The sequence below is a fragment of the Sinohyriopsis cumingii genome, chromosome 16 (genome assembly GCF_028554795.1).
Source record: "Sinohyriopsis cumingii isolate HCF-2022 chromosome 16, ASM2855479v2, whole genome shotgun sequence".
NCBI classification, from domain to species: Eukaryota; Metazoa; Mollusca; class Bivalvia; order Unionida; family Unionidae; genus Sinohyriopsis; species Sinohyriopsis cumingii.
Genome location: NC_142976.1, coordinates 80147539 through 80170075, shown reverse-complemented (window position 1 = coordinate 80170075; position 22537 = coordinate 80147539). Strand labels below are relative to the sequence as shown.

The 22537-nt window shown below is 34.2% G+C and overlaps 1 protein-coding gene across 1 annotated transcript in view; it reads left to right on the top strand.

The window, feature by feature from the left end:
* The window catches only part of LOC149780876 (F-box only protein 31-like), a 35323-nt gene extending 13211 nt beyond the window's left edge, over nucleotides 1-22112 (top strand). The window contains exons 5-9 of the mRNA XM_089937973.1: nucleotides 1212-1301; nucleotides 5871-5959; nucleotides 15528-15687; nucleotides 19316-19545; nucleotides 20141-22112. Coding sequence (XP_089794099.1) covers nucleotides 1212-1301; nucleotides 5871-5959; nucleotides 15528-15687; nucleotides 19316-19545; nucleotides 20141-20330 — 759 coding nt within the window. The 3' untranslated portion in view covers nucleotides 20331-22112. The remainder of the gene's footprint in view (nucleotides 1-1211; nucleotides 1302-5870; nucleotides 5960-15527; nucleotides 15688-19315; nucleotides 19546-20140) is intronic.
* The last annotated feature ends 425 nt before the right edge of the window (nucleotides 22113-22537 follow it).

The following is a 22537-nucleotide window of genomic DNA, read 5'->3' as shown; positions in this document are numbered from 1 at the left end:
TACCTGCCCTATAACAGGAATCATGTTATAATGTTGGACCTTATAGTGAGACAACCTTATATAATCAAGTACATTCTACATATAATTCTACTACTACATTATAAAATGGGATGTATGACAATACCTGCCTTATAACAGGAATCATGTTATAATGATGGACCTCATAGTGAGACAACCTTATATAATCAAGTACATTCTACATATAATTCTACTACTACATTATAAAATGGGATGTATGACAGTACCTGCCCTATAACAGGAATCATGTTATAATGATAGACCTAATAGTGAGACAACCTTATGTAATCAAGTACATTTTACATATAATTCTACTACTACATTATAAAATGGGATGTATGACAATACCTGCCTTATAACAGGAATCATGTTATAATGATGGACCTTATAATGAGACAACCTTATATAATCAAGTACATTCTACATATAATTCTAATACTACATTATAAAATGGGATGTATGACAATACCTGCCTTATAACAGGAATTGTGTTATAATGATGGACCTCATAGTAAGACAACCTTATATAATCAAGTACATTCTACATATAATTCTAATACTACATTATAAAATGGGATGTATGACAATACCTGCCTTATAACAGGAATCATGTTATAATGTTGGACCTTATAGTGAGACAACCTTATATAATCAAGTACATTCTACATATAATTCTAATACTACATTATAAAATGGGATGTATGACAATACCTGCCTTATAACAGGAATTGTGTTATAATGATGGACCTTATATTGAGACAACCTTATATAAGCAAGTAAATTCTACATATCAGCCAAGTCATACCAAAGACTTACAAAAATGGTACTAACAGTGTCAGGACTGGTCGGCCTGGTGTCAGGATAATGTGACTGGGTGGGACATCATGCTACATGTCTGTGGCATGATGCCCCAGTGCTAGACATCATTATAAACTGCCACACTGTAGACATTGTAGCGATATGACTGAAATATTGTTAAAAATCCAAATCACACACACACACACACATTCTACATATAATTCTAATACTACATTATAAAATGGGATGCTTGCCTTATAGCACTTAAGGAATCATGTTATGATGATGGTCATTGTATTGAGTGAGTACCATATTATTATTATTACTATTATTATTACCCATTGTCATTATTATTATTATTATTATTATTATTACCTATTATTATTATTATTAAGGATCAGGAAGAAGTAGAAGATGGGAGGCACACAGTGACCACAAACCTGATATGCTTAAGCAGTCATCAGGAAGTGAACGAAGATAGTGAGGTATCTACTAATCATCAAGCAAACACAAATCAGAAACAAATATCTATGAAATTTTCCTATAAATTGATCTATCACCAGTTGAAATATGGAACCCTGTATTAAGTAATGGTAGAATCCAAAGGGTGTTCAGGGGATTCATTTCAATCCTTTCAAGTTAAATTGTTTATTTTTCTTTTAAGAGAAATAGATTAGGTACCTTATTTCGGCACAACCATTTAAAAAAATTTTGACTGTTAATTTAGATAACCTAATTCAAATCCCTATTAATTTGTCAACCTTTGTGTCAACTATCCAAGAAATACCTCTGCACATTGCATTATTCAATGCCCAGTCAATAGGACCACTGGAAAAGCGTACAGAAATAGTTAATTTTATCAACAACCAGAATGTTGACATATTTTTCTTGACAGAAACATGGTTAAATACATCAGGTGATGAGCCCAACTGTGCGGATCTAACACCTCCTGGTTACTCCATCAAGTCGTTCCCCTGTAATTCTCGCAGAGGTGGAATTGCTATCATCACAAAAAACTCCATGATAAAACGTCTTAACTACACCACAACATTCAGTTTCGACCACACATCGTTTGAACTAGTCCAAACCACACTCACACTGGAGCAAAGGTCAGTCCATTTTTTCTGCCTATACCGCCCTCCTCCTAGTAGAAAAAACAATCTGGCTGACTCTCTCTTTTTGGAGCAGTTTCCGAATCTCCTGGACTATGGAAATTCGATAGGTGGCAACCTGATTATTCTTGGAGATTTCAACTTTCACTTTGACTGTCCCGGAAACTCAAATACATCAAAACTCATGGATTCCATTGTTTTCAACCTCAAACAGTCAGTTCACCAACCTACCCATAAACATGGTCACATTTTAGACTGGATTCTTCATAGACCTGATGATAACATTATACTGTCCTCCCTGGTATCATATGACCTTGCAACAGATCACCTCTGCATTATATGCCATCTTGACGTATCAGTCGCTAACCCTCCACCTTTGTCTGCTACTAAGAGAAACCTCCGTATGATAAATAGAACCAAACTAATGCATGACATCCAAGCTAACCTAACAACTTGCTTACCTCCTACCGCAGAACAACTCGATAACTGTCTGCGTTCATTACTTGACAAACATACCCCAGCTACCAAGTGCAGAGTATCAATTCAAAAGTGTTCTCTATGGTGTAGCAGTGTTAGGGACCAACTTTGCACTGCTAAAAGAGACCGTCGTAAAGCTGAGAGGCTCTGGCTTTCCACCAGACTCACTATTCATAAGCAAATCTATGAAGTCGCTAAGAAGAATGTCACAAATATAGTCCATGCAGCGAAATCAGCCCACTACACTACTAAGATCATGGAAAGTTCCAGCTGCAAAGAGCTCTTCGAGATTACTAACAAGCTAATGTCAAGGAACAAATCAACACCACTTCCAACTACCTTCTCTCCAGTCAACCTTTCGGACATGCTTGCAAATTTCTTCCATGACAAAGTACAAACCATTAGAGATATGCTTGACACCACAATTTCAATTGAATCGTCGTCACATACAGTTGGGCTACAGAATTTGAGCAGCAACCATTAGTAGCATTTGAACCTGTCTCTATGGATTTTATACGTACAATCGTGATGAAAAGTGCACCAAAGTCATGTGAACTTGATCCGATTCCAACATCACTGCTGCTTGAGTGCATAGATCCAGTATTGCCTTCACTAACTGATGTTATTAATACCTCTCTCTCATCCGGGGAATTCCCATCATTTTTCAAAACTGCCATTGTAAACCCTTTGCTGAAGAAACCAACACTAGACGATAACGATTTAAAGAACTACCGCTCAGTTTCTAATCTCCCATTCATATAAAAAATCTTAGAAAAGGTTGTTCTATCCCAGCTTGTATCTCATCTAAATTCAAACAGTCTTTTTAGCAATGTACAGTCTGCATATCACCCTTGCCACAGTACTGAAACTACTCTTCTAAAAGTAGTTAATGACATTCTCTCTGCGTTGGATAGCGGAAAGATTACAGTCCTCACCCTACTTGATTTGTCTGCAGCATTTGACACAATAGAACATGATATATTACTTCACCGTCTCCAGCATGTATTTGGCATTCATGATACAGCCTTACTGTGGTTCAAGTTCTACTTGGTCAACAGGACACAAATTGTATCTGCAAATGGAATACACTCCAGCCCAGTTGATCTATGTTGTGGTGTTCCACATTGGTCTGTTCTTGGACCTGTTCTCTTCATTCTGTACACTCAGTCGCTCTCAAGTGTCATAGATCATCATCCAGTGTCTCACCAATTGTACGCTGATGACACCCAAATATACAAATCTAGCAAACCAACTGAAGTTGATGCTACCATCCAAGGTGTAGAGAGGTGCATTTCTGATGTGAAATCATGGATGACATGTAACAAGCTGCAGATGAATGATGATAAAACTGAGGCCATTCTGATCACAATAAAAAGACTTTCTCATTCACATCCTTTACCTCAAACAATAAATATCAGCAACGCCAACATTAAATTCACACAATCAGTATGAAACCTAGGTGTTACTCTGGACAGTACTCTCACATTGCACCAACATGTCATGAACATATGCAAGGCTGCATATCTTGAGCTGAGACGCATCAGCTCAATTCGCAAATATCTTTCAGTTGATGCCACTAAAACACTTGTGTATTCATTAGTACTTTCAAGACTGGACTATTGTAACTGAACTCTGTCTGGTTCATCTCAATGTCTACTCCAGAAACTTCAATAAGTTCAAAACACAGCTGCTCAGATCATACTTAGAGTACCACGATCAGAGCACCCTCCCCGCTGCTTTGTACCCTACACTGGCTATCCATTCGATCCAGAATCAAACACAAAATTTGTTCTCTTTGCTACTTTTCACTGTTGGACTCTAGTCCAACATACCTATCTGACCTCACCCATGTGTACACACCAGCAAGATACTTACACTCCTCTTCTGACAATCGTATACTCATTATTCCCACTATGAAAACAAAGTCATATGGGCAGCGTTCTTTTGCATACCAGGGCCCAGCAACGTGGAATGAATTGCCCACTGAACTTAGACACAAAGACACAGTGATCACATTCAAGAGTGCTCTCAAAACTCACTTATTTTGACTGCAAGAACAAACTTAAAGACCTAATAATGTTTCCTACCTGAAATATTCTCAGCGTGTTTATTTTTTTTAATGTTTTTCTAATTTCATGGTGTTTGTTTTTGTAATAATATTATTATGTTTTTTATCTTATAGGTGTTGTCTAATGTTGTAAAGTGCTTAGAGCTTCTAAAGATTAGGCACTATACAAAGTCCTCATTATTATTAATATTATTACCACTGATTTTTTTCTGAAACAAGCTAGCTGAAACAGAAAACAGACAAGCTGATTTGAGTAAATTGTAACCTAAATCTAAATATAAAGAATACTTGTACAGCATCAGTTATACTTAATTTCAGGAATTTCATGAAAAGCTAAAACTGTAGTTCGTTGTCTTTTGAAATATCTTAAACTGTAAATAAAAAGGAGTTACGTGTTCTTTGGTCACCCTTGTATTTAATATGATGGGAGAAATGTTGAATGTAGGACATTGGAATTGTCACCCCAATGATCTCATTGACCATCTCTGTGGAACTTTGGTCAGGAAAACATGAGAAGTGGCATCCCAATGATTTCATTGACAGTGTCTCTGCAGAATGCTTGTCAGAAGGACATTGGAAGTGGTACTCCAATTATCTCAGTGATAGTCTCTGGAGAACTCGTGTCAGAAAGACATTGGAAGTGGCACTCCAATGGTCTCATTGATTAAAGGATAAATGAGATGAGATGTAAATTTGTAACTGATTGTTTTAAGTTTTTCAGCATTGTCATGACTATTTCTGATCAGATATTTATTAAATTGAATAGGCATATATTATCAAAATTCCAGTGAGTTTTATTATAAGCAAAGTCTGAACTTATTAATGAAATTCAGCACAATTAGAAATAATTCTCGTTTTTTTATGCTAGATAATCAGTTTGTTTTCTTTTTAAAACTGCTGTCTTCTAAGGACATCAGCATTTTATTTATACATCACTTTCATAAAGGTCTTGTCAGATTTCATCAGTTGTGAACTTATATGGCACCACATTGGTAGGTGGGGGCAAAAAGTCACTGAACTTGCCTGTTATTTTGTTTTTTTTAAACCAACTTTAGTATAGCTTATTGATACAATTGGTATTATGATTAAAATTGTCAAGTCTCCCCTTTGGTCTTTCACTTCTCCCTTTTTCTGCCTATGAGGTGAAGTAACTCCTCCCTGTTATGAGAGCAAGGTTGGCCTTTGGTTACCATGGGAAAAAATCCTAGCATAGGTAACCATTGAAAGAAGGTGTATCATAAGTTGAATATAAACTAAGCATTCAGCTTTTCAGTACCAATTTTTTCTAGATGGGTGATGAATTTTGTTTGAAAAATGATTTTCTTGTATCCTTTTAGGTGTTCCAGTGTTGTTGGTCATTATTTAAATTTTCCCCCACCTCCATCCTTCTCTTTCAGGAGTTTCAAAGATGGATGGAACAGGAGAAGGTGAGAGGTACAATACCAGAGCTGTTGAAAATCAAATGGCAGCTGACAAGGCAGCAAAAGTAAGTTTCAGCTATCTTTTCCATGTCAAGTTTATAGTAAGTAACTTTTATGCTGTGCTTAGGAATGAAGTTTTTAAGAAAAATGTAATTTTTTCTTCTTCAAAATTCTAACAATGAATCTGATTTGTGTCTCAATCCAGTGTACACATATTTTATGAGTAGTGCACTTTATGAGTAGTGCAATAGAGTGCAGTCAGTGTACATAAACCTTGTTAGTAGTCCAACACAGTGTAGTCGATGTACATATGCTTTGTTTATGTACAAAATGTCTATACATGCTAACTTTCTTTATTTATTGTTTATTTTATGCCTAACTATGACAGTGGTAGGATCATATAGTGTGACCTTGTCTGTTCATCCATATGTGACTCAATATTAAACATCTGCATTTAGATGATTTCAAGAAATTTCATGGGGCATGTGTTTTCCGTTAACATATTTGTTATTTATCTTAGACTATAAATAATAACTTATGAAAAGTTATCTTTATCAAAAGATAAATCCCTTTTTTTAGCGATGCAGTTTTTATCTCTACTGGTTATAGACCAGAAGAGCTGATAGAATGGCTTGTTTGTTGTCTGTCCATCCTTCCATGACCACAAAGTTGTTATTGCTACTCCATTCCATAAAATTTCCATGCAGCGTATCATTCATTGTACTAATAATAGCAACACTTGCCACATTTCCTCAAAAGAAAATATTCATTTCCAAGAATATCATGAATTAGAAATCTCCTCCGTCACTACACACTTAATTAGAAATGTATGGCAGTCTGTACCCAGTATTGTAATGATCGTACTGTTGCCTACTTAGAACTTTTTCCAAATTAGAACTGATGAAAAGTAAAAGTTATCTGTATAAAAGATATTACCATATTTACCGTATGTTTTCGGACATCGTTTGTTTTCGGACACCGTTTTTTTTTAAAAATATAATATTTAAATGCCTTGTAAGTTTTCGGACATTGCTCTGCTATAATTTTTTCTACAATTTATGTTTTTGGACACAATCTAGGAAAATCTGCTGCCTCGTTTTGTTGTAAAATTCACAGCGTGTTTACCGTTAATTTAACTGATACAAAATTCGCTTCATTTGTTAGATAATTATTTATTGTGATCATGAACTTCCATGAACTAATATAATTTAAATTTTTTAATCGTATGTATATATTTATGTATGTATGTATGCAGATAGATAGATAAACATTGTTATATTAAGCCATACACAATAAGTAGCAATATCAGAGAATGAAAAGAAATATGATTTAATGCTGTAATATATTTAAATATATTATTCAGTATCAAGTAGCTTGTCCATAGCCTTTTGTAGGTCCTCGGGCGAAAAGCCCTCAAATTCTGTATCACTATCATCATCCATATTGTTTAATTGTTTGTCATTTCTGATCAGCACATTTTCACTTCCGCTCAGATTGACACTGATGCCGCACACCTTGAAAGATTGAATTATCATTGTGCACTTTTCCTTCAATGTGTCCATGGCATTTACAACCCAGTCCAATACAGTCTGTTTTCTGGCTGTCTTGATCCGTCCGTTGCTGCTTTCATTAGATGATATTACTGCATTCATAGCATCCCTAATGTATTCCGTCCAGCTGCGGCGGAGGTAGCTCTTAACAGGTATATTGATGCTCACATCAAGAGGTTGCAATTTGGATGTGCAGCCTCCAGGTATTATTGCTGGCACAACGTTTCCGCGCCGCAACTGTTTCTTCATGTCATCAGTGATGTGAGCCCAGAACGAGTCCATAACTAATAGTGATCATTCTCATCTGGTGAATGGCAAATAAATTTCTTCAATCCATCGCAGCATTAGCGTTTCGTCCATCCATGCTTTCTATTGAACTGCGATAATCCACCCTTTTGGAGCCTTCATATCTAGCTGTCTCTTTCCCTTGAAAATAATCATTGGAGGTAATACGTTGCCAGAACCTGCAATGGCTAGAACGACAGTAATGTGTCTCTTCTCCGCACCAGTTGTACGAATCAGAACGCTTTTCGTTCCTTCTTTGTCCACCGTTTTCCCTGGCACAAGATCAAAGTACATCGGTGTCTTGTCCATGTTAATAATAAACTTATTGTCAAACTCGTCCTCCTCACGTCTATCCATCACAAACATGTGGAACGAAGCAATCTTTTTCTTCCAAATCCTTTGGTAAACGGTGGGCAAGAGAGGTCCTGCTTCTGAGCACAAAGTCATGTCTTTTCATGAAACTCTCTCCCCATGAACAACTGGCATGAAATTTGCTCTCCAGAAATTCTGTTGAGACAAGCTCCTTGGCATATATACATGTTCCCTCAACACTGACTGGAATTTGTAAGTCACGTTGAGTGAGAACCCATTGAGCTATCTTATCATCCATAGCTTGTCCATATGAAATGGGTCGTCCACACTTAGGCAAATGTCCGTTCAAGTTCAGATCGGCAGAAAAGTCAATTTTCATCCAGGTACTCACCGTGGATTTTGGAATCTTGAATTTTTCTGTTGTTGGTCTAATTCCCAGACATTTTGCATTGTTAACGATATCCTGCTTTTGCTTTAATTTATAATGTTTATAGTGACCACGTACAGAACCGGGTGGAGCACTCTCGGGTTCAAGATAATCAGACTCGTCATCTAGAGCAGCTTTCTTCGTAGGCGGTTCTTTTTGTGATGCATCCTCAGAATCATTAATTTGAAGTCGCTTCTGTGGACCGCCTACTGGCCTCTTTGGAGACGATTTCGCCAAGGGAGAGTCCCTTCACGAACTAGGCAGTGCCTCCTCGCTTGTTGCATAACGTATGATAAACTTATCCATCAGAATTATTACAGTACTAACAATATTATGTTTCACAACGACAGCTATCCAGTATATAAACTTTTGATAGTGGTGGGTGTTTTATTTTTACTTTATATTTTAATAGCTTGATTTGGCTAAAAAAATATAATTGGTTGTTGGTGTAGACATTGTTACACATGAAACCACACCAAACAGGTGTGACAGTTATGGCTTTGATTAGAAACCATGACCCCTGCTTTATATCATTAAACAATACATCGGAGAGTCAGTATGGATTAGTAAAATTCATTGGCATTGTGCAACAAAACAAACCCCTTATCCCTGAGGCATTATATACCAAGGTTTAAACATAGTTATTGTTCTATTGGTAGTAAACCTCTTTGTAGACGATAAATATTGATTGTGGGAGCTAAATGTTCAGTACATCGTGTGCTCTTTTAATGAAATCCAGATGGCTGCATTTTATTTCCGAACACACATGTCAAAGAAATCCCACAAGTTTTATTATTAACAATTATCACCTAGACACCTTGAAATCTCCGACATACCGGTACATCAAAACAATCTTTGAGCAGTCGATTGTTTCGAGTCAGCAAGCTCTACTCATTTTGAAGCTACCCTTGGCTTGGTGGGGAGAAAAAAAAGAGTGAACCACAACAAATAGACCACCTTTAATTTTTTTAAAAAATACCAACATATTAAACACGCCGACTCGTATATTGCAACTTGCTTGTTATTTTTACCCTTCCTATGCATGCATACAACACTCACCCCATATGGAGCCTCTCACCTTTGGTGCTTTAAGATTAGCCATCATACATGTACCGGTATTTCTACTCTCGATACTAATGTTTCTGTCATAAATATCTTAAAAATTATAACTCCAAAATCTTTTTATTTAGTTTGCATTAATATCTTAATTACACAGAAATTAAGCTTGCGCGCGTTGGTAATGTAGATTTTAATGATCACCAATTAGCAGAGAGTTAAACTGTGGATTGCAAGATTATATAGTAATATGGCAGTTCTTTCGGAAAATACGCACACAATCGTGGCTCTAATACATGTATGGCTGTGTTTTCTGGTGGATGGACATGTATCCCATAGACAAAATAGGCAAGTAATGCCTGATTTTCATTCATTAACCTTTCCATGGTGCTTGACAAAATACTTGTTTTACTTCATGGCAGCACGTCATGTGAGCTAACAGTAACTTCGTTACAGAAATCGGGGGGGGGATAAATCTATCTTCAAATGTATGTTTTCGGACACCTAATTTTATGTATTCGGACGACAAAAAAAGTAATTATTTGTTGCAGTCCGAAAACATACGGTAAATACGGTAATTACTTACTGTTGTTTTCATATGACAGTTAAATTTGATAATCCAGTAAAATATCAAAAGGTTTTATATTTCTATTTTCTCATGCGTAGAACTTGTTTAATTATGGTCAACAGGTCACTGAATTGCCCTCATTAACATATTCATATAAATGCACAGTACATTATTTTGAATAACAATAGCATGTGGCTTGAGACATCTAGTGTGCAGTACTTTCAACACTAACAATTATAAATTTTTTCTTGATTTTTTCCTTTTGTAAGAACAGCATATATAGCTATGTTTGACTTATTATTCAGATTTTCATAAGAGTACAAAACCTGCTGACCTTTATATTGAATGAGAAGAAACAATAATACCTGATGAATAATTATAGGTTACTGCATTTGTATGGGAAAATGTGAACGAGTTTTGGGATGGAATACTGCATGAACTTGTGAGTGCAGTATATCCTTCCGACAAAACGAGTTCATATTTTCCCATACAAATGTAGTAACCTTTTTATTATATGCTCATTTTTTTATTCTACCTAAGGTTTAATTATATAAACAAAATACACTACAAGAAACAATGTAAATGAATGAATGCCGTATTCCAAACTAAATATACATGTGCAGTTTTGTCATTACACAATGACATCATTATTAATGTGCACATAACTCCGCCCAGATAAATTTGAACTTAGTCGCGCTCGACATAACTTTCGGAAGAAAACGGCATGTCTAGTTAAAATTGAAATTTGCAGTCATATTGTGAATGAATGCACATTGCAACAACTTTTCCATTTGATCTGGAATGAATATATTTTGGTATTTTGTTTCGATTCTACGAAAGTTTGTGATTTTGGACTGGATTCATCTGTGCAAATTATAAATGAAATATATTGGATTGAAGTAGCGTGGGAGAAGCGTGTTTACGTCTGCAAATGTGTTTCTGTTTCTGTCACTGAATGTTTGAAATCATAACATGGGGAAAATATGAAGTCTTTCAGTTGCAATTATCAAAAAGATGCTATGGAATTTAATGCTTATTTCATTTTGAGTGCAGTAAGGAGGATGCAGTTGCACTTATCATCGAAATTACAGCACAATTTCGAAATGTGTAATCCAGATTTAAAACCTTTGACATGGCTCATGTAATTCGGATTTGCAGAATTAAGAAAAAACATTTGAGGAAATTCAGGATGTAAAACTGTAAGTATATTTTATTTTGCCATTCTTATCACCAGATAAAGAAGACAGTATATGTCTTGTCACTTGTATGTTATTTGTAAGGACCTATTCTTCCGTCTTTTATATAATGTAGCTAGCCTAAATCCGTAACATTGTATCAACGCGGAATGTGCCAAAACAGCTGGGGTTTTTTGCAGTCCACGAAACATGTTTTAGTTCATTCAGAAACAAATTTAAACAACCACAACGTAAAGAGCCTCTTACGCGAGTGTATATGATTTGTTTACAAATCAAAAGTGCTGGCGTCTGCGTCATTGTTTGTTTACAATAGAAAATAGTTCCTTTATTCACGTGAATGCTATATGTGTATTGTCGTGCGCATTCAGTATCAGGGAATATTGAACGATTCTGACAATGTAAAGTTAACGGGGAAAAAAATGAGCATATAATAATACTGTGTTTTGAATCTGTTAACTAAATTGTGAAAGTAAATAAATTGGCTGAGAAAAATAATGTCTGTATGAAGACAAGGAAATCCAAGTCATGGGGTTACATTGTCTCCCCACAAGGCATAGCCTTGTGAGGGGTGTGGGAGGAGGGAAATACTGTAACCCCTTGATTGGGATTTCCTTGTCATGGTGCAAATCCCAACATAGATTCTCTTAGACATGTCATTAAACCCTAACACAGCCATATGATCCCTGGTACCCACCCTTATGACTTTGGTTTTCATAACATAAATTAATTAGTTTTGTTGGATTTCAACCAAATTTAGCTTGCAGCTTTATCATGATAGAACTTGAATGAGTCCGATTTCAAGTATTTTACCATGTCATTCAGAGATGCCAGCTTTTTAATTTTGTGGAATTATTTTAAAAAATCTGAAAATTCTGCATTACAAATTAAACTGCTGAAATTCTGAGAAATGGATCAAATTTTAAACAGGAGTTTTCTGTCTTGTCACAGATATAAGTAAAAGTATTTAAGCACCATTATGATACACTGGTATGAATAATGTAGTTTCTCGGTGTAAAAGAAAGAATGAACATAACAAGAAACAAGTCAGTTAGACTGTAAATAAATTAACAATTTGTGCCTGAGATGAAGAGAAACAAAAGATGCAGATTATTTGTGTGGAAAACTAATGTTTGGTTATTGCTTTGGGCAAAAGTATTGAGAAATTCAAGATTATGGAATTAAAAAAAAGATGCACTATTTATTTTAAATGGGTCCTAATTATTGCAGACCATGTACAGACATGTATAGGCTCAGAGAAGATACCAAACGATTATATTCAACATGGTTACTTTTAACCAGTGAGCTACCAATTCTGGGCTGTCTAGTATCTGTGTTAGAATTCCTGATAAGAATGCTCATGGGTGACATCTTTGTATCATCTATAGGCATTATCTCCTCAGATTGCCCATTTTCCTTGCTTTCATGTAGGAATTATGTCCCCTGATTGCCCAGACTTTTCAACAGCATAACTTTACTAAGATTTATTGGATTTCAAATTTAATATTATGCTTTATATTAATAAGATTTTGAATAAGTTTAATTTCAAGTGTTCCATATTAGTATTTAGAAGAGTTATGGCCCCTGATTAATTGTTGTCCAAACTTTGCTTTCAGAAGCACAACTTAACTTAGCAATGTTGAATTCCAGCTAAGTGTGGCATGTAGCTTTATAGATAGGACTCATGGGATGAGTAGGATTTTCAGCATTCCATATCATTTACAAGAGTTATGGCCCTTGAATGCCCATCTTCTACAAAATTTTGCATTTTCAATAAAAAAGTTCCTCTGTTTACCTGACCTGCCATGCAAATTGTGTTAATTGAGATTCTTTGCAATACACTCATTGCTAATAGTGGTGTACTTCTTCTCCCATCCGTTTGACCTGGAGAAATATTATTGGTCACAATAATAAAAAGAGCCCTAATATTCTATTGATTTACATTAACCTTAGCATTATTCATAAAAGACAATAATTATACATTATAATGTTGTACCACACCTTCTCACTGATAAGTTGGGTCCAACTGCAGACAACGTGGAGTCTCATCTAAAGTTGCATAATGAGCCAGCAAATCAGGTTCTATGTTGTTTATGGTACTGATTACACTTTATAAACTGCAGACCCAAATCTGCAATTGCATTATGCAACAGCAGATCTTAATGTGTACTGTTTACAGTTGTGCCTGACTTATATGTGAGTATATACAGTATTTGGACTAAAAAAAAAGTCCATATTGCTTCATATAGAAATTTTGTGTGTGGTGGGTGGCAGCAGGAAAGACAGCTTTTGCAATATGAACATTCTGTATGATGCAGAGAAATTTTGCAGCAAAAGTATAAACTGCTGATGAGACATTAACCAGCTAGAGTAATCTCATTCAGGAAGGCCCCTATGGTTAAGAGCCTGGCTTCCATTAAGGAGGTCTGGGTTCAAGTCTGATCCAGCCTTACATTTTTTTCCCACCTTTGGACCAAATGTCAACCATAAGCATCAAAGAGGGATGTTGTCTTGGGTCTGTCAGGATTATTTGTTTGGTTCATTGAACACCTTCTTTTTCTTGAAGATATCACCGGTTCACATTAATCTCCTGTGATTTTTTTATCACATTTTAGGTTATCCATATCCCCATGCTTCTTTTGAAGTGTTGGAGCACTGTGATGTGGTCCATTTTTATTTATTTATGTGCATGTGTTATGTAGCTAAGCATCACCTGAACCATTAAACTTGGATGCATGAAACTTTAATCAGTGTTAATCCAACGAGTTTAGATTGTGGCAGGATTTTTGAAGTCTTTTTCATCTCATTTGAGGGTGGGGATAGCAAGATAGTGTTTTTTTTTCATAAAGTTTCAAATATAAGATTGGAGTTGTATTTCTCATATGTCTGACAGCTGGCATGTGAGTTGAATGACCTAGTTATCACAACATGTCACATTGGAACTTTGAAAATATTGAGATCCACATTATAGACAAATCTGTATACTTGCTAAGAATGAGAAGACAAAGCACATACACAGCTGATATTTGCCTCTGTACGCAAACAATAGAACCCTTTCAATGAAGATGTAAGCAAACATTAGAACCCATTTAATGAAAATGTAAGTAAACATTAGAACACTTTTCAAGAAAATGTAAACAAACATTAAAATACTTTTAATGAAAATGTAAGCAAACATTAAAACCCTTTTATTAAATGTAAGCAAACATTAAAACCCTTTTAATGAAAATGTAAGCAAACATTAAAACCCTTTAATGAAAATGTAAACAAACATTAAAACCATTTTAATGAAAATGTAATCAAACATTAAAACTCTTTTAATGAAAATGTAAGCAAACATTAAAACCCTTTTAATGAAAATGTAAGCAAACATTAAAACCCTTTTAATGAAAATGTAAGCAAACATTAAAACCCTTTTAATAAAAATGTAAGAAAACATTAAAACCCTAAAATGTAATCAAACATTTAAACCCGTTTATTAAATGTAATCAAACATTAAAACCCTTTTAATGAAAATGTAAGCAAACATTAAAACACTTTTAATGAAAATGTAAGCAAACATTAAAACCCTTTTAATGAAAATATAAGCAAATATTAAAACCCTTTTAATGGAAATGTAATCAGACATTAAAACCCATTTATTAAATGTAAGCAAACATTAAAACCCTTTTAATGAAAATGTAATCAAACATTAAAACCCTTTTTTTAAATGTAAGCAAACATTAAAACCCTTTTAATGAAAATGTAATCAAACATTAAAACCCATTTATTAAATGTAAGCAAACATTAAAACCCTTTTAATGAAAATGTAATCAAACATTAAAACCCTTTTAATGAAAATGTAAGTAAACATTAAAATTCTTTTAATGAAAATGTAATCAAACATTAAAACCCATTTATTAAATGTAAGCAAATGTTAAGACCCTTTTAATGAAAATATAATCAAACTTAAAACCCTTTTAATGAAAATGTAAGCAAACATTAAAACCCTTTTAATGAAAATGTAAGCAAACATTAAAACCCTTTAATGAAAATGCAAGCAAACATTAAAACCCTTTTAATGAAAATGTAAGCAAACATTAAAACCCATTTATTAAATGTAAGCAAACATTAAAACCCTTTTAATCAAAATGTAATCAAACATTAAAACCCTTTTAATGAAGAACATTAGTAATCAGGATATGACAATTCTGTATTCTATTTCTTTTTTTAATTAAAAGATTTTATGATTTTATTCATCAGACACCTGTTAAAACTGTCACCACTTGTTCTACCACCAATAACACCAGACAGAATAATCCAGACAGGGCTGTTTAAGGGATCATACAGTGCACATGGAACAGAGCTGCTAATGTTGTCATACTCTGATGAAACTCAGGAAATTCATCTGACAAAAATCACAGTAAGTGTTGGAAAAATCATATAGCTGATTCAGAATTATTAAAAATTAGATGATGCTCAAAAAAGTGGAGTAGTTTCTATATTGTCAATAGTGACTTATTTTCTGTGAATTTTGTTCTGAATCTATTTAGTGATTCTTCAATTTCCTGTGTATAATAATGTGTTTTTCTTTTTTTAGAATTTGTCAGGTAGTACTGACTCTGATGATCGGACAACTTTGACCTGTATTTACAAGTCTTTAATCATTATTGACACTGCTACATTTACAAGTCTTTTCTCAGTGATGACACTTCTAAATTTAAAAATCTTAGCAGTGTTGACTACTGTATTTAAAAGTCTTCTAGCAGTGTTCACACTACTTAATTTACAGCTCTATTCATCGTTGACACTACTTAATTTACAACTCTATGCATAGTTGTCACTACTTAATTTACAATTCTATTCATTGTTGACACTACTTAATTTACAATTCTATTCATTGTTGACACTACTGTATTTACAACTATTTTCATTGTTTTTTTATCATTCTTGACACTGATCTATTTACAAGTATTTTAGCATTGTTGACACCACTGTATTTGCAAATCTTTTAGCATTGTTGACACTGTGATATTTTCAAGTCTTTTAGCATTATTGACACTGTGATGTTTTCAAGTCTTTTAGCATTGTTGACACTGTGATGTTTTCAAGTCTTTTAGCATTGTTGACACTGTGATGTTTTCAAGTCTTTTAGCATTATTGACACTGATGTTTTCAAGTCTTTTAGCAATGTTTACACTATTGTATGTACAAGTCTCTTATCACTGATGACACTTCCACATTTACAAATGTTTTAGCAGAGTGGACACTACATTTAAAAATCTTTTAACAGTGTGGACACTACTACATGACTTGGTCCAGGTCTTTTATCAGTGTGAACTCAACTCCTCTTACGAGTCATTTGTCACTGTTGACACTACTGTATGTATGAGTCTTTAGCATTTGTTGACACTGTTGTATGAACAAGTCTTTTATCATCATTGACACTACTCTATAGGTCATAGCATTCTAGACACAACTTATTTGTAAGTCTTATCATTATTGACACAGCTATTTTAACAAGTATTTTATCTTTGTTGACACTATTCTGTAATTCATAGCATTCTAGACACAAATGTATTTGTATGTCTTATCATTGACACAGCTGTGTTTACAAGTCTTGTGGAAGTGTTTACACTACTGTGTTTTCAAGTCTTTTAGCATTGTTCACACAGTTACATTAAATTTTACAAGTTTTTTATCATTGTTGATACTGTTCCACCAATTACGAGTCTTTTAGCAATGTTGACACTATTGTGTTTTCATGTCTTTTAGCAATGTTGACACTACTGTTGTTTTCAAGTCTTTTGGCAATGTTTACACTACTGTGTTTTCAAGTCTTTTAGCATTGTTCACACAGTTACATTAAATTTTACAAGTTTTTTATCATTGTTGATACTGTTCCACCAATTACGAGTCTTTTAGCAATGTTGACACTATTGTGTTTTCATGTCTTTTAGCAATGTTGACACTACTGTTGTTTTCAAGTCTTTTGGCAATGTTTACACTACTGTGTTTTCAAGTCTTTTAGCATTGTTCACACAGTTACATTAAATTTTACAAGTTTTTTATCATTGTTGATACTGTTCCACCAATTACGAGTCTTTTAGCAATGTTGACACTATTGTGTTTTCATGTCTTTTAGCAATGTTGACACCACTGTTGTTTTCAAGTCTTTTGGCAATGTTGACACTACTGTGTTTTCAAGTCTTTTAGCATTGTTCACACAGCTACATTTACAAGTCTTTTAGCATTGTTCACACAGCTACATTTACAAGTCTTTTAGCATTGTTCACACAGCTACATTTACAAGTCTTTTAGCATTGTTCACACAGTTACATTAAATTTTACAAGTTTTTATCATTGTTGATACTGTTCCACCAATTACGAGTCTTTTAGCAATGTTGACACTATTGTGTTTTCATGTCTTTTAGCAATGTTGACACTACTGTTGTTTTCAAGTCTTTTGGCAATGTTGACACTACTGTGTTTTCAAGTCTTTTAGCATTGTTCACACAGTTACATTTACAAGTCTTTTAACAGTTTTGACACCATAATAATTACAAGTTTTTATCGTTGATGACACTATTACATTTAGAAGTCATTTAGCAGTATGGACTCTACTACATGACTTTGTTTAGGTCTTTTATCAGTCTTGATACTGCTTTATTTACAAGTCTTTTGTCACTGTAGACACTACTGTTTCTACAGGTCTTTTAGCGTTGTTACATTTACAGTCTTTTTGCAGTGTCAACAGAATTTCATTTACAAGTCTTTATCATTGATGACACTACATTTACAAGTCTTTTTGCAGAGTGGATACTACATTTACAAATCTTTTTTGCAGAGTGGACACTACATTTATAAGTCTTTAAGCAGTGTGGACATAACTGCAGCCACAAGTGTTTTAGCAGTTTCACACTACCACATTTACAAGTCTTTATCATTGATGACACTAGTACATTTACAAGTCTTTATCATTGATGAAACTAGTACATTTACAAGTCTTTATCATTGTTTGCACTGCTGTATTTCAGGGTCTTTTTGCATTGTTAGCACTGTTAAATTTACAAATCTTTTAGTAGTGTGGACACTACTGTATTTACAAGTCTTTATCATTGATGACACTACCACATTTATAAATCTGTTTTTCCAGTGGACACTACATTTACAAGCCTTTTAGCAGTGTTGATGCTATTATATTTACAAGTCTTTTATCGTTGAGGACACTACATTTACAAGTCTTTCTTCACTTTTGACACTACTGTATTTTACATTTTATCAGTGTTGACACTACTATATTTTCAAGTCTTTAATCAATGTTGACAATACTACATTTATAAGTCCTTTTTTGTGTTACTAGTACATTTACTGGTCTTTATCAGTGTTGACACTACATTTTCAATTTTATTTTGTGTTGACATTGCTACATTTGCAAGTCTTTTGTCATTCTTGATACTACTACATTTACAAACAAGTTCCACAAGCATTTGCTGTCTGCAGTATTGAATATCTTTTCTTGGAATGCTTTTCAAGTCTTAAAATGCTTTTATATCCCCAAAAATTATCTAATTTCTACATTTAATTTTCAAAAGATTTAAATAATAATCACACATGTATATTTTGCAATATCTTCACATGCAGAAGTGTGCTTGCATTCAGATTTGCATATATGCAAATGTGCATTTTGACTCACCTTTGGAGCTGCTGAAGATCTACACATATGCAAATTTGCTTTTGACCAACCGCTGGAGATAGTGCAGAATTACACATATGAAGATTTGCTTTTCAACTTCATGTGGATATGGTGGAAATTTACACATTTACAATTTTACATGTTTGCATATCCATTCTCATGATGTACTCTATGTCCCAGTATATTTGCAATATGCTTATGTAAATTTGCACACATATGGAACTAAACAGGTGCATGTGAACAGAAGCCCAATGCAAATTGCTCAACCACTCTGCTATCCAGGCCAAACGTTTGTGCATATTTGTGCATTGTCATTTAATTAAGTTATCCTGATTCTATGGTATGTCTGTTGCAGGGTGACCCCAATGTGCCTGCTGGAGAGGTAAGTGTGTATGTTGACTTAAGAAGACCAATGATTCTCAGCAGAGAACAGCAGGAGTCCTTGCAAACACTCCGAGATATAGACACACCAGATTTACCACCAGAATTTGATGGAAGTATGAACTTAAGCCAACCTTTTATTGTTCCCAGTCAGTGCGAGGAGAGGGAGGACTGCAAGGATCTTCCTAAATATTGTAAAGCAAGGTATATTTGATAGATATGAAAGTTTTAAGCATTCATACATAATTTTTACAAATGTTTAAATTCTGCATTCCTCTGCACTTTTCTCCAGTTCATCAAGTGCCATTTTTAATATGAATACCCAGGAATTATATACCATTTTATGAAAGTTTTTTGAGGATAATTTTTTTTAAAGTGTGTTTGAAAGTTGAGAAATTTAGTTAAAGTGAAGATAGATCATAGATCATAATGGTTTACTCGTTCTTTTGTCATCTTGTCTCTCTTGCACCCTCTCTTGGAGTGAAAGTGACCCCAATGTGCCTGATGGAGAGGTAAGTGTGTATGATGACTTAAGAAGACCAATGATTCTCAGCAGAGAACAACATTGAGTACCATTGATGGCTTGTCAATTTTATATGTGTCTGGCACGCTTTTGTCTGGCCTCCAAATTATGTTTTCTTCCATCTTACAGATATTTCAACTGGTTAGCAGTCCAGTGGAATCACAGTTATGTGACACTTAACTGACCATCACCATCCTTTGCAGATGAGTCAGTTGTATTTTCAGTCCACAGAATTTTCTGACTTGGCATTAATATTCTCTTATTCTTTTTTTTCAGGTATCACAGCAAGGGTCAGATTGCTGCCTTTGGATACCAAAATCCTTCCTTCAGTAACAACCACTGGGTTATGTTTAGTGAGGATATATTTGGAGTTCTTTGGTTGGACTTGTATTCATTCAGTCTCTTTAACCGAATCAAAGAAGAGCTTAAAATTGAAAACAACCTATGTCATCTACATAATAGTTAGATGATTACAATAATGACTTTTGAAAAAGGGGGAAAAAAGGCTAAAAGCATAGTATATATCTTACATCGTGTCATCCTTAAACAGAATTGTACTGTATATTACTTTGAGATAGATGTACCTATATACTGTATCATAGGTAAGTTTACATTGTGACAAATTGTGATGTTGTTTACATGACTTTATTGATACAGTTTCATGCATGTGTATCCTAATTTTTTATTTTTTTACATATTTAAGGGTAAATAATAAAACTGTGTAATGACAAGAAAGAATCTCCCTTGTGTTATCAGGAAAGGAGAAGATATCCTTTGAGAATGAGAGTTTGTGTCATGGAATCCATGCAGTCTGGTCTACTTAAGGTTACAGCTTGCCCTTTCTTGACAACATAAAGATGCTGATGAGTGTATTATTTTCACCCATTAGACAGACATGTTTTGATTTTTACTCATTAAACAATTCTTTCTCTCTAACCAGGGCCCTGAGTGGTCTAAAGCGCTCTCCGTTATGTATCACTGCCATCTCACCTCTGTCTGCGTGGGTTTGAGTCTCTGATTCGGCCAATGTGGATATGTGAGAAAGCTTGCCAGTAGCTTCTTATGGGTCAGTGGTTCTTTCTGGGATTTTCCCGGGTTCTTCCTCCACCATTAATACTGGCCACCACGTATAGCCTATTGTGTGCTGAAAAATGGTGTTAAACCCAACAACAACAACAACTTTCTAACCATAGAGGTAGAATATAAGGTCACATGGTTTTTACTTGTGCTATAAATAATCTGTTACAAAGTTAAGTTTGCATGAAATGGGATGTAAATTGCTACAACAGTAAATGTCCCAGATACTTTTTCACCACAATCTCACATCCAAAAAATGAAAAGTCTCCTTTTGTCCCTGAATACCACATGTCAAAGGGATGCCCCATCAGATTCTGATTTTCTTGCAGAATGCCACAGTCTTAAAGGAATATCCCATGAAATGTTACTTTTGACCCTGAATACAATGCCACCTATGAAAAATTCCATATTGCAAAAGTTAGAAAAAAGGATAGGAAACCTATCCTTGAGAACCAAGATTTTCTCTTTTGAATACATTCCCAGATTAACATTAGGGATATAAGCATACTACCTCCTGAATTCATCCCTACTAAAAGACAAAAACTTTTTTTCTTTCATATTGACAAAGCATGATAATGACTTCACTTTTGTACAACATTGTATGAGACATTTCCCATCATTCCAAGTGAAATTTGTGTTAAATCCTAACCATCCATACAGAATTTGGGAGTTATTTGCAATAATTCATTCCTAAACAGGTGATAATATTTGTTTAATTTTGTGAATATTTTGTGAAATTTATCCCTTCTGAAGACTTGGTATTTTAGATCACATTTTACAACATGCTATTGTTAATGCATGTTGTTATTCTAGGTTTTGTGCACAATTGGTACTCATCTAGTTTTGTAACAGGTGTTGCTTTAGCGACATTATTAACATGCTGCATTGTTAATTTTTTTACATTTTTGCTGATTCATTTTATCTTGTCATTTCAATGAAACCTGTATGCCAAGTGTAGTAAATTCAACAAATTCAAGGCCAAGTAAGACACACACGAGTTGTGCCTTGTGTGTACAAAATGTATTCTCTTTTGTAAAATGTTCTATTTATTTGAATGGACGCTTATTCTTTGATTGCAAAAATGTATAATCTACTTTTACTATTTCAACTTTGTTTGGGACTATTTTGTTTTCACGCAATAAATTAAATGTACAGCATGTGTCAGAAATTATTAATTCTTTCTTATTTATTCCTACTGGAATAAAAACTATGTGACAAAAAGAATCTCAAATGGGTAATGATTTAATATTAAATTTATTAAACTCATTAAATAATGTCCAGCTTTTGCTCATGAAGGCTCGCAAAAGCTGGGGATTATTCAACTCGTTTCATAAATTCAGTATTAAATTACGCATTTGAGATCCTCTGTTTATTGAAGGTATATTATTGAAGTAAATGCACTGATTTACTAATTCGTTTGAAAATGTTGGCATATAAAAAAGTAATATTTCATGGATTTCCTGGATGAATAAAGGAAGTAATATTTCATGTATTTATTGGATGAAGGCTTCAGTTGTCTTTGACAGTGTCCTCTGAATCTACCGATGATCTTAAAAGTTGAATCTGATGCACAGTGAGATAGTAAAGTGATAGTTA